At 33.9% G+C, this 19,939-nt stretch overlaps 1 protein-coding gene across 4 annotated transcripts in view; it reads left to right on the forward strand.

Annotated features, from left to right (window-relative positions):
- LOC141401976 (uncharacterized) overlaps window positions 1-19,939 on the forward strand; it is a 64,773-nt gene that overhangs the window by 33,027 nt on the left and 11,807 nt on the right. For 3 of the 4 annotated variants that reach the window (XM_073982572.1, XM_073982571.1, XM_073982573.1), the window contains 2 exons: window positions 2,265-2,393; window positions 11,385-11,759. In XM_073982572.1, the coding sequence (XP_073838673.1) occupies window positions 2,265-2,393; window positions 11,385-11,759 (504 nt within the window). The remainder of the gene's footprint in view (window positions 1-2,264; window positions 2,394-11,384; window positions 11,760-19,939) is intronic. The other variant, XM_073982574.1, reaches the window with a different exon arrangement.

Below are 19,939 nucleotides of genomic sequence, written 5' to 3' on the forward strand. Positions count from 1 at the left end.
GGAGTAACTGCTTATTTATCTACTTTTTAGTGGCCAGAAAATAAATACTTACTCCCTATGACATGCCCGTGTTAAAATAATGAGAAAGTAGGCCAATTTGTAATGAGTATTTTTGCTGGGATGTATCAGATTACGTCAAAAAATGAATTTCGATTTTCATGTCGGTTATGTCTTCGGGCATTTATGGTGACGATATATAAATATAAGCTTTCCTATCCTCTAATGAGGAGACTTTTTTTGAGAACAACTTTGATGTTGAAGAACTCTTATGGCGTCTCCTATGATGTAGAGGTCTTCTTACGAGGTTTTATGGGGTCTCCAATGTCATAGAATACCTCTTACGACGTCTCCTATGTTACATAAGACCTCTTATGAGGTATTCTATGTTGTAGAAGACTCGTGAGAAGCCCCCAATGATGTGGAGGACCACTTATGAGGTCTCCTATGATGCGGAGGACCTCTTATGAGATCTCCTATCATATAGGTTAAGGTTACATGTTTAGAGTTCCCCTATTTTCTATAGGTCCTCTTGTGAAGAGGATAGAGGATCTATTGAGGACCACTTATGAGTATTTATATTCATTAAAAGGCCCCTTGTTAGGTGTGATATTCTATAGAAGATTTCTTACGAGGTCCCTATGATGTAGAAGGCCTCGTATGAGATCTCTTATGATAAAGATGACTTCTTAGAGGTCTAATGATATGGATGACCTCTTATGAGGTCCTATATAATATAAAAGTCTTTTTATAATGGTCCTATGACATAAGAAGGCCACTTTGAGGTCTCTTATGTATAAAAGACTTCTTTAGGTGTTTTTAGAAGGTCTACTATTCGATAGACGATTTCTTATGAGGTCTCCTAGGAGATAGAGGACCGTTTATGATATTAAATACCTCTTATGAGCTCTCCTATGATGTATAAGACCTCTTATGCTGTCTCATATGCTATAGAAGATTTCTTTTGAGATCCCTCTTATGATATATGGGACTTCTTAGAAGATCTGGTATCCTTTAGAAGATTTCTTATGAGTCTCCTAGGAGATAGAGGACCGCTTATAATATTATATACCTCTTATGAGGTCTCCTATGATGTATAAGACCTCTTATGCTGTCTCATATGCTATAGAAGATTTCTTTCGGGATCCCTCTTATGAGATGTGGGACTTCTTAGAAGGTCTGGTATCCTTTAGAAGATTTCTTATGAGTCTCCTAGGAGATAGGGGACCGCTTATAATATTATATACCTCTTATGATGTCTCCTATGGTGTATAAGACCTCTTATGCTGTCTCATATGCTATAGAAGATTTCTTTCGGGATCCCTCTTATGAGATGTGGGACTTCTTAGAAGGTCTGGTATCCTTTAGAAGATTTCTTGTGAGGTTTCATTTGATACAGAAGACCGCTTATGAGCTCTCCTATCATATAGAAGATCTCCAATGGGGGTCCTCTATTTTATAGAGGGTCTCCTATGACTTTTTGTACTTTATAGAGGACATCTTGTGAGATCTCCTATTTTTTGAGGGACCAGTTATGAAATTTTTTCTATAAAAGATCTCTTCAGAGGTCTCCTATTCTATAGAATAGCCTTTATGAAGTCTCCTACATTGTAGGAGACGTCGTATAAGATCTCTTGTCCTGTAGAAGACCAATTTTCATATCTCCAATAGAGGATCCCAATCTAATAGAATAACTTTTATGAGATTTTGCATCCTATAGTAAACCTTTTTACCTTTTCTAAAGAATTTTTTATGTGGTCTCATATTTCAAAAAAAAAAAAAAAAAAAAAAACTTTTATGAAGAGGCCTCATATTCTACAGGAAACTTATGATGAAGTATGCTGTACCAAAGAAGACCTCTTTTCAGATGTTCCCTCCTTTAGTAGACGTCCTATGAGGTCTCCTATCCTTCACAAGACCCTTTATGTACGTAACTTTTCCCTCGAATGTTTAGGTTGTCAGGTGTCTTTCCCATCTTTATTGAACATTCGCCCTGAAAAATTAAAGGTATTTTATTATCTTTATTTCCACCATCTAAATAAGTACAAGGTACATACATACATATGTATATAAGTAGTATTATCTTCTATCTGGTAGGTGTCGTGTTTTTTTTTCCTACGTCAATAGTTTATAACTTTTTTTCGAAAAATATTTAAAAATAGCGTAGAAATATGCATTTTTTTGTAAATAGCAATTTATTTATAATTTTGGTTTTAATTTGTATATTTGTTTTTGTGTTTTATTTATTTATTTTTTTCTAAAACCAGTGGTGATACTGGTGGTGGTGGTGGTGATGGCAGTGGTGGTAGTGGTGTTGGTGTTAATGCTGGCTATAGTCTACGGCCAAGTGGTAGTTATGGTGATACTCGTTGCCTGCTCGATGGTGAATACTATGGGTGAGTATTAAGGAAGGAGAGAAAGGGGAGAGAATGCTGGACACATGTTGTAGAAGAAAAAAACAAATAAAAACGGAAGAGAATATTTTTAAATAATAATTCTTAACAATGGACAAGAGTTAAGAAACTATTAAACGAGAATAGATTTGGGACGGAAAATATGTGGTGGAGGAAAGGCAGATGAAGGAGTGTAGGGAGTAGGAAGTTGTTATAAAAAAAGCTAGGGTATTTGTTTTGAATGGTTTAGAAGACTTCGTTAGTAGTAGAGAGTATCTCAAAAGGGTAGGGTATTTCTTAACATCTACTTTGCTAGAATTTCAGTTTCTTCTCCCCTTTGTTGCTGATGTTTATTTGCTCTACTATAACTATACACTTCAGCTTACTAGTGTGGGTGTTTATTGTTGCAACTCCCACTATTTTGCATTTGGAATTTGTAGCTTCCTTCGTTGTTGGCCTTTAAGTGTTCCTCCTATTTAAATGTCATGACATTCAGTGTTTGCTATTTGCTGTTGTGTGTCATTGTTGTAGTGTGCGTAGGTGTGTGTGTGTTTTGTTGTTGAACTTACGCATTTCTTCTTATTATTTTTCTGTGATCTCTTCTCAGTAAAGAATACTTCTTTTGAGGAGGTTTTTCTTTGCATTTCTTTTGATATCTCAAGTATCTGTTGTGAAGTTATTATTATTTTTCAAAACGATTGGTTTGCCTAGTAAAGGGCAAAGGCAAAGGTATTCGAGGGAAATTCTTAACGCTTAGAAAAAATAAAACAAGAAAATTCGTAATTTTCTTATAAAAGAAAAGAAAACAGAGAATTTCAAGAGAATCCATAAAATATTAAAATCCAAGCATACTTTTAGGGGTAAAATGTTAAGAATCACATGTTTTGTTTATGTTTGGTGGAATAATTAAAAATCGTTCAACTTGCCCTCAATATTTCCACAATGTCCTATTTTACTCTTCAATAAACGTTGCTTACCTTTAATCCTTTCTTCTAAACCCCTTCGACAGTTCGTCTTTCTCATCTTCTTCTTTGTTCTTCAACAAGATACTTAAAACCATAACTTTTAAATGCTTTTACACAAGTATCCATTCCGATTACAACAGCATTTACCCCCCTGATTTTTCTTTAACGAAAGTTTATCAACAATCCCTGTTGTACTCCCTACACCTTCCCGTCCCTAAATCCTCTCCCCTCCAAATGCATTATATGCAACAAAACACATGAAAATCTCAGTAAATCTTTTCAAAAATCATCCCCTCTTCCGCTCCACAAATTGCATTAAACTGCAACACCTGTCATAACCATAACTTTTTTCACAATGCAATATGTTCAGGATGGGATGGATGTCTGTGTTCGGGGGGTTAAATGTGTTCCAATTTTTTGTTCTTCTATCACATCAACCACATACGGTTACATTCATCCTTTTTAAAATGTTATTAAATGGAACTGCTGCACTCTGAAATTATGTTAGCAGATTTTTTCGCCTTTGTTTGCCAGCAAAAGAACTCACAGATGAATGGAAAACGTTATTTTTTTTGTTGCAAAGGGGAATGGAACAACTATTTGTAAGGAATTTTCGAAAAAAATAATCAAGCACAAACCACTGCTGCTGCCTGGGAATAACATCAACAACAATTGCAGATCAAGGACGACAATAACAGCAACTGTCCTGGAAACCAGGAAACAATGGCAATGAATATGAACGTTATAATAAGAGGTTTTCTATGGGATAGGAGACTTCATGAGATGTATTGTATAGAAGAGGTGACCTCATAAGGGCTCTTCTCTTGCATAGGGAGCCTCATAAGAAGTCGTCTATAGCATAGGGGACATCATAACAGGTTTTCTAGAGAATAGGAAACTTCGTAAGAGGTATTCTATAGAATAGTAGACTTCATATGGGGTCTTCTACAGGTAGGAGACCTCATAAGTGGTGGTCTATAGCATAGGAGGTCTTCTATAGAATACGAAAATACGAAGTCTTCTATAGAATATGAGACCTCATAAGGGGTCTTCTATAGGAGAAGAGAACTCATAAGGGATATTATATAGAGTAGAAGACCTCATGCGAGCTATTCTATGGAATGGGACAACTCATTAGAGGTATTCTACAGAATATGAGACCTCATGAGAAATCTTCTATATAACATGAGACCTCATAAGAAGTTTCCTATGGGAAAGGAGACTTCATAAGAGTCTTCCTATAGAATAAAGATTTCATAAGAGGTCTTCTGTAGAATAGGGGACCTTATAAGAGGTTTTATATTATAGGAGATCTTATAAAAGGTTTTGCTTAGAAAATATGATGACATAAGATGTCTTCTGTAGGATAGGAGATTTCTCAAGAAGCTTCCTATGTTTAGGAGGCATCATAAGAGGTCTTTTATAGAACAGGAGACCTCATATGAGGTATTCTATAGCATAGGAGATTACATAGGGCGTCTATTATAGAATATGATACCCCTTAACAGGTTTTCGATAGAATTTGCGACTTCATACGAGGCCGTTCGTGGAATGGGAGACCTCATATGAGGTTTCCATGGAATAGGGGACTTCGTAAGAGGTCTTCTGTGGAAAAGAATACCTCATATGAGGTCTTTTACGGAATAAGAGACCTCCTACTAGATATTTTATGATATATGGGGACCTCACACGTAACCTTCTATGAGACTTCGAACGAGGTCTTCTATGGAATAGGAGAACTCGAACGAGGTGTTTTTGCAGTAGGAGACCTCGAACGAAGTTTTCTTTGGAACATGAGACCACGAGGAGGTCTTTTTGGAATATGAGACTTTGAACGAGGTCTTCTATGGAATAGGAGAACTCGAACGAGGTGTTTTTGCAGTAGGAGACCTCGAACGAGGTTTTCTTTGGAACATGAGAGCACGAAGGAGGTCTTTTATGGAATAGAAGGCTTTGAACCAGGTCTTCTATGGAATAGGAGAACTCGAACTAGGTGTTTTTTTTGCAGTAGGAGATCTTTAACGAGGTTTTCTTTGGAACATGAGACCACGAAGGTGGTATTTTATGGAATAGAATACTACGTAGCAGGCCTTCTATGGAATATGAGACTTTGAACAATTTATTCTTTGGAATATGAGACCTCGAACGAAATATTGTATGCAATAGAAGGCTTCGAACCAGGCCTTGTTTGAAATAGGAAACCCCGAACCAGTTCTTCTATGCAATAGGAGACCTCGAACGAGGTCTTCTTTGGAATAGGAGACCTCGATTGGGGTCTTTTATGCAGTAGGAGACTTCGAACAAGGTCTTGTTTGAAATAGGAGATCTCGATCGAGGTCTTCATTGGAGACCTCGAACTTGACCTTTTATGAAATCGGAGACCTCGAACCATGTCTTCTATAGAATAGGAGACTTCGAACCAGGTCTACTATGCAGTAAGAGACCTCGAACAGGTATCCGAACCACGTCTTCTTCTTTCCTACCGCATAGAAAACCTTGAACGAGGTATTTTATGCAGTAGGAGACCTCGAACCAGGTCTTCTTTGGAATAGGAGACCTTAACCGATGTCTTCTATGGAAAAGGAAACCTCGAACCATTCCTTCTTTGGAATGGGAGACCTCAAAGGAGGTCACCTATGGAATATGAAAGTTCAAGCCAGGTCTTCTTGGGAAGAGGAAACCTCTAACAGGATCTTCTATGCAATAGGAGAACTCGAAAGTGGTCTTCTATTCAGTAACAGACTTCAAACGAGGTATTCTTTGGAACATGAAATCTCGAACGAGGTTTTTTTTTATTGAAAAGGAGACCTTGAACGAGTTTTCTATGGAATAGCAGACCTCGAACCAGATCTTCTTTGGAATAGGAAACCTCGTACGATACCTCGTAAAGGGTCTTCTATAGAAAAGGAGACTTCATAACAACTCTTCTATAGAAAAAGAAACCCCTTAACTAGTCTTTGATAGAATAGGAGAGGTCTTTTATGAGGACTTTTAAGGAATTGGAGACATCGAACGCGGTGTTCTATGTGATAGGAGAGCTCGAACGAGGTCTTCTTTAGAATATGAGACCTTGAACCAGCTCTTGTATGGAATAGGACACCTCGAACCAGGTCTTCTTTGGAATAGGAGACCTCGAATGAAGTCTTCTATGCAAAGGAGACTTCGAACGAGGTCTTCTATGGAATAGGAGACTTCGGACGAGGTCTTATGTGGAATATGTGACATCGAACGAGGTCTTCTTTGAAATAGGGAATATCCAACGAAGTTTTCTTTGGAATAGGAAACCTCGAACCAGGTCTTCTTCCGAATAGTAGACCTCGAAAGTGGCCTTTTATCCAATAGGAGACCTAGAACGAGGTCTCCTTTGGAATATGAGACCCCGAAAGAGGTATTCTATGGAATAGGAGACCTCAAACGAAGTGTTTTTTGCAATAGGAGACATAGAACGACGACTTCTTTGAAATAGGAGACCTCGAAACAGATCTTCTATGGAATAGGAGATCTCGAACGAAGTATTTTATGCAGTAGAAGACCTCGAAGCGGATCTTCTTTGGAAGAGGAGACCTCGAACTACGTCTTCTATGGAAAAGGAGACCTCGAACGAAGTGTTTTATGTGTAGGAGACCTCGAACCAGCTCTTCTATGGAATAGGAGACCTCGAACCATGTCTTTTATGCAATAGGAGACTTTGAACGAAGTGTTTTATGCAATAGGAGACCTCGAACGAGCTCTTCTTTGGAATAGGAGACCTCGAATGAGGTCTTTTATGCAGTATGAGACCTCGAACGAGGTCTTCTATGAAATAGGAGACCTCGAACCAGGTCTTCTATGAAATAGGAGACCTCGAACCAGGTCTTCTATGCAATAGGAGACCTCGAACCAGGTCTTCTATGCAATAGGAGACCTTGAACGAAGTGTTTTATGCATAGGAGACCTCGAGCCAGGTCTTCTCTGCAATAGGAGACCTCGAACGAAGTGTTTTATGCAAAAGAAGACCTCGAACGAGCTCTTCTTTGCAGAAGGAGACCTGGAACGAGGTCTTTTATGCAGTAGGAGACCTCGAACCAGGTCTCCTTTGAATAAAAGACCTCGAACGAGGTCTTTTCTGGAATATGAGATTTTGGAATATGAGACCTTGAACGAGGTCTTCTATGAAATAGGAGACCTCGAACCAGGTCTTCTTTGAAATATGAGACCTCGAACGAGGTCTTCTATGAAATAGGAGACCTAGAACCAGGTCTTCTATGCAATAGGAGACCTCGAACGAAGTGTTTTATGCAATAGGATATCTCGAACGAGCTCCTCTTTGGAATAGGAGACCTCGAACGAGGTCTTTTATGCAGTAGTAGACCTCGAAGTAGGTCTTCTTTGGAATATGAGACCTCGAACTAGCTCTTCTATGGAATAGGAGACTTCTATAAAATATAAGATCTCGAACCAGTCTTCTTTGAAATATGAGACCTCGAACGAGGTCTTCTATGAAATAGGAGACCTCGAACCAGGTCTTCTTTGGAATAGGAGACCTTGAATGATGTCTCCTATGGAAATGGAAACCTCGAACGAAATGTTCTATGTGTAGGAGACCTCGAACCAGCTCTTCTATGGAATAAGAGACCTCGAACCATGTCTTTTATGCAATAGGAGACTTTGAACGAAGTGTTTTGTGCAATAGGAGACCTCGAACAAGCTCTTCTTTGGAATAGGAGACCTCGAACGAGGTCTTTTATGCAGTATGAGACCTTGAACGAAGTGTTTTATGCAATAGGAGACCTCGAACGAGCTCTTCGTTGGAATAGGAGACCACGAACGAGGTCTTCTTCGGAATAGGAAACCTCGAATGGACCTAGGACGAGGTCCTCTATGGAATAGGAGAGCTCGGACGAGGTCTTCTGTGGAATAAGGAACCTCGAACGAGGTTTTCTTTGGAATAGGAGACCTCGAACCAGGTCTTCTTCGGAATAGTATACCGAGGCCTTTTATCCAATAGGAGACCAAAAATGAGGTCTTCTTTGGTATACGAGACCTCGAACGAGGTCTTCTATGGAATAGGAGTCCACGAGTTATAAGCTCCCATAGAATAGCAGAAGCTCGTTCGAGGTTCGTATATAGAATAGCAGAAGCTCGTTAGAGGTTCGTATATAGAATAGCAGAAGCTCGTTAGAGGTTCGTATATAGAATAGCAGCAGCTTGTTAGAGGTTCGGATAGGATAGCAGCAGCTCGTTTGAGGTTCGGATAGGATAGCTGAAGCTCGTTAGAGGTTCGTATAGCATAGCAGAAGCTCGTTAGAGGTTCGTATATAGAATAGCAGAAGCTCGTTAGAGGTTCGTATATAGAATAGCAGAAGCTCGTTAGAGGTTCGTATATAGAATAGCAGAAGCTCGTTAGAGGTTCGTATATAGAATAGCAGAAGCTCGTTAGAGGTTCGTATATAGAATAGCAGAAGCTCGTTAGAGGTTCGTATAGAATAGCAGAAGCTCGTTAGAGGTTCGTATAGAATAGCAGAAGCTCGTTAGAGGTTCGTATAGAATAGCAGAAGCTCGTTAGAGGTTCGTATAGAATAGCAGAAGCTCGTTAGAGGTTCGTATAGAATAGCAGAAGCTCGTTAGAGGTTCGTATAGAATAGCAGAAGCTCGTTAGAGGTTCGTATAGAATAGCAGAAGCTCGTTATAGGTTCGTGTATAAAATATCAGAACCTCGTTAGAGGTTCGTGTATAGAATAGCATAAGCTCGTTACAGGTTCGTGGAAAGAATAACAGAAGCTCGTTAGAGGTTCGTATACAGAATAGCAGAAGCTCGTTAGATGTTCGTATATAGAATAGCAGAAGCTCGTTAGAGGTTCGTATATAGAATAGCAGAAGCTCGTTAGAGGTTCGTATATAGAATAGCAGAAGCTCGTTAGAGGTTCGTATAGAATAGCAGAATCTTGTAAGAGGTTCGTATAGAATAGCAGAATCTTGTAAGAGGTTCGTGTATAGAATATCAGAAGCTCGCTAGAGGTTCGTGTATAGGATAGCAAATGCTCGTTAGAGGTCTGTATAGCAGAAGCTCGTTAGAGGTTCGGATAGGATAGCTGAAGATCTTTAGATGTTCGTATACGATAGCAGAAGCTAGTTAGAGGTTCGTATAGGATAGCAAAAGCTCGTTAGAGGTTCGAATAGGGTAGCAGAAACTCGTAAGAGGTTTGTATAGGATAGCAGAAGATCGTTAGAGGTTCGTATAGAAACTCGTTAGAGGTTCGTATAGAAACTCGTAAGAGGTTTGTATAGGATAGCTGAAGATCTTTAGATGTTCGTATACGATAGTTAGAGGTTCGTATAGGATAGCAAAAGCTCGTTAGAGGTTCGTATACGATAGCAGAAGCTAGTTAGAGGTTCGTATAGGATAGCAAAAGCTCGTTAGAGGTTCGAATAGGGTAGCAGAAACTCGTAAGAGGTTTGTATAGGATAGCAGAAGCTCGTTAGCGGTTAGTATAGAATATCAGAAGCTCTTTAGAGGTTCGTATAGAGTAGCAGAAGCTCGTTAGAGGTTCGTATAGGATAGCAGAAGCTCGTTAGAGGCCCGTTTAGGATAGCAGAAACTCGTTAGGGGTTCGTATAGAAGAGCAGAGGCTCGTTAGAGGTTCGTATAGCATAGCAGAAGCTCGTTAGAGATTCGTATAGGATAGCAGAAGCTCGTTAGAGGTTCGTATATTATAGCATAAGCTCGTATAGAATGGCAGAAGCTCATTAGAGGTTCGTTAGAGGTTCGTATAGAATGGCAGAAGCTCATTAGAGGTTCGTTAGAGGTTCGTATAGGATAGCAGAAGCTCGTTAGAGGTTCGTATAGAAAAACAGAGGCTCGTTTGAGGTTCGTATAGAGCTTGACAATTCGCTTAATATTTCTGATGAATAATTTTCAATCCCGAAATAAGGTCATATATTTTCCTCCCAGAATAAAAATGTGAAAATTATGTTTTAATTTAAAATCAATTTGCATTTTTTTCTCCAAAACAACGAAGTATGATTTGAAACTAATTTCCCCTGGAGACATAGCAATAGACAAGGGGCATCAGCTAATGTTTAATTTTCTTCTCAGCAAACAGAAGATAAAGTAGAAGAAAAAACATATGCCTAAGACTTGCTGCTGTTGTTGTTTCTGTACACAATGAAAATCCCCAAATGATTGGTGACGAAGCGAAAAAGGACGTCACTACACCCACACAAACACCGCACACACAAACACTTGCACATAAGATTCCATACCCTGTGAAGGTCGTTTGTTTGGAAATAAGAAGCCTGTGAAAAAAACACGGCTGTAGGGAGTAGGAGTATCCGATGCGTGTGCCTGAACATAATAAGGATTTTGGCAGTTTCGTTTCTTTTTTTTGGCAATTCGAAAGAACGAAAGAAATTCCATAAAATTTTGTAGCTATTTTTAGGCTCGAGAAGTTTATTAATGGGTAGACGTGACGCTTGTTATTCGTAGAAAAAAAGGCAGTTGTGGGTAACCTTGTTGTTTTTGTTGCTGCTATACAAAGAAAGGCCGTCGACATAATGTGGAGAGACTATTTTTAGAAAGTTAATAGAAAGCTTAAGAAGGGATTTGGCTGTGTACCCCCCGTTTACACATGCAAGTGGCAGTTCGAAAAACACAAATACACTCACACATATTCATTGCCACACCAACTAACAACCTCACTGCCGACAAAATTTTCTTGTCAGTAATCAATGTAAGTGCTTTGAAAGTAACTTCAATTTTTTTCCGAACGTCTACACATGCAAGTGTTAGTTCGAAAAAATTGAAGTTTCGACTATAATATGTATACACAACTGTCTGTAAGTTACTTGCATGTGTAATCATTGGGGTAAACGAAATGTAAAGAAGAACAACGGCCTAACAATGCCTATTCCAATTAGGGTTCTTCTTGATTGGAATAGAAATAAATTTTTATTGAATGCTTTAATTTGCTTGCCTTCTTCCAATTCAATCGTATCTAATCTTTTTCAATCTTCTATTTTATTTTCTTCCCCCCCTTTCCGCCTTTTATAGCCAAGAAATAACCAGCAACATCCAATTGGCCTGCTTGACTCAACGAATATGGCTGCTGCTCTCAAATATTTGCCATGGCCTGCTAGCTGGTCTAGCATTGGCTCATCTCCTATTTGTACTGAGCACACATCCCATGGAATGGTCAAAGGTATTAAGTCTTGCTGGCGAGACATCATCCTATGCATCACAACTGGATCTGGAGTCGACGGGAGCGACAACCGAACCGCCAACAATAGAAGATTACAGCAGTTCAACAACGCCACCACCACCCAGCACCACAAGTCTGGTGAGAACGGAATATGCGTCCTTTGCTAATTTCTACATCAACACCTTCTATTGCCTGGCCATTGTGTGTATGGTCTCGGTGCTGGATAGGTAAGTAGGAAATAAAGTGCTACAGTAATTTTTAGTGACGTTTTAAAGGCCATTTTCGGTGGGTGTTTGGCGGCCATAAAACGGTTCTTAGTGACCTTAGCGTGTTTAAAAGTCATGTTTTCCCTTGACGTTTATCTGTGGCGGGTCGGTGTTTTGGAGGTGTTCGTGCTGGAGGCCTTCTGTTGTTAATATCGTAAAAACACGTTAGATTTTAATAACACATTGACCTCAAAAACAAATTTGCAAATAATTTACATTTGAATACTTTATGGAGTTTTCATTGGATAATGGAAATTTATTGGAGCTGAAGGTGAGAAAAAAAAATTAAAGACGAATAAAAGAAGGTGGGAGAAGTTCGCAAGAGGTTTGAGGAATCTAATAGAAGCTCGACAGAGGTTTTAATAGGATAGGATAAGGTTCTTCTAGGAGTAGCTCCATAGAGGGGTTCTTGACAAATGGAAAAGGAGAAGCTTATGGGGAGAGGTTGGAATTAGAATATAAGAAGTTTATTTGTTTTTTCCAAAGATCATTTTTAAAAAGTTTTTTAAAATATTTTGTCAAAGTTGATTTAAGAAATGCTTCACAAGCATTTTTGTAGTTAACTGTATCCTTAATTTGTGGGTGCTTGGGTATCTTTGGACCAGAGTCGGAGAAAAAAGTATAAAAATTGAATATTTTCAAAAGATTATTGCTATTTTTACCATAAAGAACCGTTCGTAGACATTTAGCATGTTCCAGAAAGTTGTTTATTGATGCCTTTGCTACATTATTGTAGTTGGTTGTTTTCTTGAATATTGAAAGGTTTAGTATATGTGGACCAGAACCAGAGAAAACAGGATAAAAATCCCATTTGTTTTGTTATTTTGACCTTTAAGAATCGTCTATACATAGTTCGTATGTTCTAGAAAGATGTTTATTGAGATCTGAGATACATTTTGTAGTTGCTTGTTTGCTTCAAATTTGATCAGTTTGATAGCTGTAGACCAAAACCCGAGAAAAAATTGTAAAAGAAATTTGACCTTAGCGATTTTGACCTTACAGATGAAGTTTGATGGATTATATGTGTTAACAATTTTTGTTTTTTAAGACAAGAGCTAAAGTTTGCCTGTGAGATAAATTTACATTTTCTAACGGCTTGGAAGATATAGTCCTGACTATATGACCCTTTTTACATCAAAGCCTCAAACCTTTGGAGGCCTATAACCGCGAAAGTTGATGAGATAGGGAAAAACGGCGAGACACGTGTCTTCTCTTTTTCGGTCTTCTATCACGCTGCGGTGTCAGAATATGGTTAATAATTTTCGTGTTGCACAGAGTTAGTTATTTCAAAGACATGGATTTTTTAAAAAATATTTTTTTCAAAAGTCATATTATAAAATTAATTTTTTCAAAACAAAAAAAAAAAAAAACAAACATAATAATAATAGAATAAATAAATAAAATATTTTATGTTTAACAATTATTTTTACCAAGGAGGGGATATTTAAAAAAATATTTTTTTCAAAATTGATATTTTAAGTTTATTTTTTCGAAAGCGTGTTTTTTTAAATATTTTTTTTTTATTTTCGATTGTTTGAGTGGAGTATTTTTTTTTTAATTAATTTTTAAATATTTTTTTATTTTAAAAATATTTTTTTTTAAATTCATATTTTAAAATTAATTTTTTTAAAGAAGTGAATTTTTCAAAAACAAAAATAATAATAATAAGAATTTGTCTTGTTCAGAATCCATTTTTTGAAAGGTAGCATTTAAAACTTTTTTCCAAAATTAAGTTTTTAAAAAAAAATTTGCGAAAGCTTGCGTTTTAAAAAAATATTTTTTTCTAAACGGATCTTTTAAAATTATTTTTTCGAGTTTTTTGGTTTTTTAAAAATATTTTGTTCAATATTTAATTTTATTTTTTTCCAAGCGTTAAAAAAAATTGAGTTTTTAAAAATGATATTTTGTAAGTTGATTTTTTGAATTCATTTTTTATTTAAGGTTTAAATTATTTTTCAAAGGCGAGTATTTTTTTGAGTTGATTTTCTTAATTTTTTTTTTGATTAAATTGCTTAAAAAATATTTTTTTTAAAAACAATTTTTTTGATTAATTTTAAAAAATGTTTTTTTTTTCATTTTTTAAAATAAATTTTTTTAATTGACTTTTGACTTAAAAAAAAAACAAGTAAAAAAGTATCAGTAGGCTTTGCCGACAGAGATATACCCTCAGCCTGTGCAAATTGAAACACTTTTTTTCACAATAAACTTATGTATTTAGGGGGTTTCAAAATTTTGGTCTCGTATGAACCGACAAAATGTTGATTAGGATTAAAGTTCAAAAATTTTGCTGAAAAGGTACTTAAAGGAATGGACCATGGGGGTGCCATAGGGGGTTTTACACTCCTTCGGGCTGTTTTCTCAAGAAGTATGGACTTGCCCTGAAACAACTTTTACCATCGTAATTGAGGCAGCGAATGTAAGTCGCTTCAACAAAAATCAAAGTGATTCAATAGCAGGTCTTAAAGTGAACTTATCCAAAATTTTGTGTGGGAGGTACGGGATGGAGTGGACAAATATAGTCCATATTCGAACCTGATCTATATCTGGTAGATATTATGAAAATGTGTAAAGTATGGACCACATCGGTCACTCCCATCAAGAGTTATCGTGCCCACAATTTTTCCGAATATTTTTGAACTTTTGTGGCGTAGGTACCTGAAGGAGTGGACCGATATGGCTTATCTACGAACTTAAAGTAAGTTTGGAAACAATATTACGAAGGCCTATTTTTTCAGTAAGTATGGACTTGCCCCTGAGGAAACGTGTACCTTCGTATAGGGGACAGTGAATACAAGATGTTACAACAAAAACCAAGGCGATTCGAGAGCAGGTCCTAAACTGAACTTTTCCAAAATTTTGGGTGGGAGGTACCGGAAGGAGTGGACCGATTGAGTCCATATTGGAACCTCATCTAAGTTTGGTATAAATTACACGATGTGCAAAGTATGGACCAAATCGGTTACTCCCTTCAAGAGTTATCGTAGGCACAAATTTTCCGAACATTTCGAACTTTTGTGAGGGAGGTACCGGAATGAGTGGACCGATATAATCCGTCTTTGTACTTGAACTAAGTTTGGAAAAAATATTACGATACCCAAAATTTGAACCGAATCGATTGATCCGTTCGAGAGTTATCGTGCGCACCAGCCAGCCAGACCGACAGGCAGACAGACAGACGGACGGACATTGCTAGATCTACTCAAAATTGTCTGAAACGGATATCGTACAAACATACTTGGGGTCTAAAACCATTATTTCGATGAGGCACATTTTTGGTCGTATCAAAGTGTAAATACCCTCTTTAGCCTAAAGGCTGAGGGTATAATGATATTTTAAAATAATGGTTTCAGAAGAGTGACTTTTAAAAAACATTTTTTTTAATTTGTGTTGTTCAGAAACCATTTTTTGAAAGGTAGCGTTTAAAAATTGTTTTCCAAAATTAAGTTTTTAAAAACAATTTTTGTGAAAGCATGCGTTTTAAAATAATATTTTTTCAAAACTGAGTTTTTGGAAATTATTTTTTCGAGTTTTTAAAAATTATTTTGTTCAATATTTAATTTAATTTTTTCCAAGTGTTAAAAAAATTGAGTTTTTAAAAATGATATTTTTTAAGTTGATTTTTTGAATTCATTTTTTTTATTTAAGTTTTAAAATTTTTGATTTTCTTAAATATTTTTGGTTTAATGTTAAAAATATTTTTAATGACGTGGATTTTTTAAAAACCATTTTTTGATTTAATTTTTAAAAATATATTTTTTTTATTTTTTAAAATAAAATATTTTTTAATTGATTTTTGAATTATTTTTTAATTGATTTAAAAAAAAATATTTTTCAAAGGCGTGGATTTTTTAAAAATTATTTGTTTGAGTTGATTTTTATGATTATTTTTAATTTGATTTTAAAAAGGCTTGTATTTTTTAAAGAATATTTTTTATCTTCATTCTTTAATTGTGTTTTATTTGATTTAAAAAATTATATTTTTTAATGGCGTGGATTTTTAAAGAATATTTTTTAAGTTCTTTTTCATTGTTTTTTTTTTTTAAATAGTTTTCTAAAACTCTTGGAAATTGTAAAAATATGTTTTTTTTTCAAACACGAGGAATTTAAAAAATTATATGTTTTTTGTTTTTCAAAGACGTTATGTTTTGGATTTTTTTTCAAAGACGATACATTTTTAAACGTTTCTTTTTCAAAGTCGTGTATGTTTCGAATTTTTTTTTCAAAGACGTGGATGGTTTTACAGAATATTTTTTTCAAAATATTTTTTGGAAACATTTTGTTCAAAAATGTGTTTTTATTAGATTTTCAAAGCCGTGGATTTTTTAAAAATATTTTTTCAATGAAGTGATTTTTTTCAAAACATGTTTTTCAAAGATGCCGTTTTTTTCAATTATTTTTTTTTTTTTCAAAATTGTTCTGTTCCAGAACCTGCAAGAAGCTACTATTTTTTACTACGATAACATTTTTTCCTTTATGTTATCGGAAAAAATAGTAAAAATTAGTAGATTCTTGCAGTTGTGGAACAGACCAAATATTGAATCTTTAAAAAATATTTTATACGTTGATTTTTTATAAATATTTTTCAAAAACATGTATTAAAAAAAAGTTTTCAACGACGTTGCTTTTTAAAAAATATTTGTCAAGGACATGAAATTTAAAAAAATGGATTACTTTGATTTCTAAAAAGATATATAAGGACGTGGATTCAAAAAAAAAAAAAAAATATTTTTTTCTAGGACATGGATTTTTTAAATTTTTTTTAAGGTCGTGGATCTTTAAAAATACTTTTCAATGTTTTGGTTTTTTTTTTTAAAAAATTTTTCAAGCAGGGTTCTTTAATATTTTTTATGCCTACAAAATGTGGATTTCGAAAAGCGAATTTCGTTTAATAACCTTTTCTTCGCTTAATTTTAAATATAATTTTAGATGTTCAAAAGTTTATGTGTTTTTAATACTTTTGGTTAATATTTATTACTTTTTTAAATATTTTTTATTGTAGAAAATATTTTACAAGTTTTTAAACTACTTTCTAAATTTTTAAAATTATTATTTTAATTTTGTTTGTTAATTGTTTAACAAATATATTATAAATATTTTTTCAAAGTCCATAAAACAAAGTCTGATTTTAATTTTTGTTAACCAGAAATCGCGGATTTTAAAACGGTTTTCAAATCGTGGTTTTTTCGTAAAAATATTTTGTTAAGTTTTATAAAATATTGGTTTCAAAGACTATAAAACGAGGATATTTACAAATATATTTTTTTAAATTTTTAAAAATATATTTTTTAATTTTTTGAGAAACATCGCTTTTAATTTTTTAATATTTTTTCTTAAAATTAACATTGTTATTTTTATTAATTGTTTATATATGTTGTTATTAGATATTTATTTTATATTTTAAATGTATAGTATCAAAGACAATAGGACATAGGTTTTTTTAATACAAAAGGTGTATTTTGTAATTTTTTTAAAAATATTTTTTTATAATTGTTTTAAGTATTTTTTATTTATTTTTAATATTTTTAATTTGCTTTGAAGATTTTTTATTTTTTTCGAAATATTTTTTTTTTAATTTTTGACTATCTTTTTCTTAATATTTTTGAAAAAAAAATTTTATTAAATAATTGTTCATCTTTTTTATATCTTCTAAAACTATTTTTTATATTTTTAAATACAAAAGGTGTATTTTGTACTTTTTTTTAAATATTTTTATCATTTTTAAGTATTTTTTATTTATTTTTATATTTTTAATTTTTTTTAATATTTTTTCGTTTTCTTAAAATACTTCTTTCATTTTGGAATATATTTTTTTAATATTTTTGAAAAAAAAAATCATTAAATAATTTTTAATTTTTTTTAAATCACCTAAAAATATTTTTTTTTTATTTTTAAATACAAATGGTGTATTTTGTATTCTTTTAAAAATATTTTTATCATTTTTTACGTGTTTTTTTATTTATTTTTAATATATTTATTTTTTTTTTAATACTTTTTCGTTTTCTCAAAATATTTTTTGCATTTTTGATTATCTTTTTCTTAATATTTTTGAAAAAAAAATAATTTTCTTTTAAATAATTTTTCATGTTTTTTATATCTCCTTAAAATATTTTTTTATATTTTTAAATACAAAAGGTTTATTTTGTATTTTTTTAAATATTTTTATAATTTATTTAAGTATTTTTTCGTTTTCTCAAAATATTTTTTTTAATTTTTGATTATCTTTTTCTTAATATATTTAAAAAAAAAAAATATTTTTTCGTCTTTTTTATATCTTCTAAAAATATTTTTTTTTACATTTTTAAAAAAATGTTGCGATGTATACTTTTAGGTGTAACCATTGTTATTCCTTTAGTTGAATGTAAATTACAATTGCAAACAATGAAAATCATCAACAAGAATCTGAATCCTTTAAAATTAAACAAAGCGAAACAAAATACGAACATCATGACATTGAAATGTTTTTTTTTTTTAGAATAAAAGGCTTACACACACTCACACATAGATAGAATGGGGGAATGCCTGTTAGCGTCATTACCATAACACAATCATTCTGTAGTTGTAGTAACAACAAAATGCCAGTCAAACAGCAATATTATTTCTCCTCTCTCTTGATCTTGTCCTTCCTCACGGTTTTTTTCTGTAGTGGCATTCTACAAAGTAGAAGAGGCAGACAGACAATTCAATGTAAAATTTTATATTTGTTTGTTGTAGTTGTTGTAGCATACTTTTAGTATAATTAAAATTAGATAAAATGTTAACACACCTGCGTGGGAAGATTTGAAAAGAGTGTGTTTATGTGAGGTAGTAGCACTTGACGGTTGTTGTATATATATTTTTAGTTGGTTGGTTGTTGTTATTTATTTATATTTTTTTCATTGACAAACGCAAGTATATTTTTTTTTATTTCAAAGTGTAGGTTGTTTTATTTTTATTTTGAATTTGTATATCTTAAATATTATTTTAATAAAACTAAATAAGAAATGTTTTTGGTAATGAACAGTTCTATGAAAACTAAGTATTATTTTTGGTGCCTAAAGCTATGCACCGGCCATATGCATGTCTTAGGGTTTAGATTTTTGCCAAGTTTGCTTGTTTTGGGGTTAATTTTGTGGAATTGTTAAAGTTTTAGATCTTAAAATTTTTGCATATTTTTGGGAGACTAATATTTAAGTCCCTAAAAAGCAAGTTTGATGCACACTTTTAGGCGCCGTTTTTTAAGTCATTTGAGATTAAAGGCAAAACTTTAAGATCTTTTTATTTTTCTTAAAGTGTTCCACTACAAGTGTTCCACATCAAGAGTTATCGTGCCCACAATTTTTCCGAATATTTTTGAACTTTTGTGGCGTAGGTACCTGAAGGAGTGGACCGATATGGCTTATCTACGAACTTAAAGTAAGTTTGGAAACAATATTACGAAGGCCTATTTTTTCAGTAAGTATGGACTTGCCCCTGAGGAAACGTGTACCTTCGTATAGGGGACAGTGAATACAAGATGTTACAACAAAAACCAAGGCGATTCGAGAGCAGGTCCTAAACTGAACTTTTCCAAAATTTTGGGTGGGAGGTACCGGAAGGAGTGGACCGATTGAGTCCATATTGGAACCTCATCTAAGTTTGGTATAAATTACACGATGTGCAAAGTATGGACCAAATCGGTTACTCCCTTCAAGAGTTATCGTAGGCACAAATTTTCCGAACATTTCGAACTTTTGTGAGGGAGGTACCGGAATGAGTGGACCGATATAATCCGTCTTTGTACTTGAACTAAGTTTGGAAAAAATATTACGATACCCAAAATTTGAACCGAATCGATTGATCCGTTCGAGAGTTATCGTGCGCACCAGCCAGCCAGACCGACAGGCAGACAGACAGACGGACGGACATTGCTAGATCTACTCAAAATTGTCTGAAACGGATATCGTACAAACATACTTGGGGTCTAAAACCATTATTTCGATGAGGCACATTTTTGGTCGTATCAAAGTGTAAATACCCTCTTTAGCCTAAAGGCTGAGGGTATAATGATATTTTAAAATAATGGTTTCAGAAGAGTGACTTTTAAAAAACATTTTTTTTAATTTGTGTTGTTCAGAAACCATTTTTTGAAAGGTAGCGTTTAAAAATTGTTTTCCAAAATTAAG

The sequence above is a fragment of the Musca autumnalis genome, unplaced genomic scaffold (assembly GCF_047663935.1).
Source record: "Musca autumnalis isolate F117 unplaced genomic scaffold, ASM4766393v1 scaffold_4, whole genome shotgun sequence".
Lineage (NCBI taxonomy): Eukaryota > Metazoa > Arthropoda > Insecta > Diptera > Muscidae > Musca > Musca autumnalis.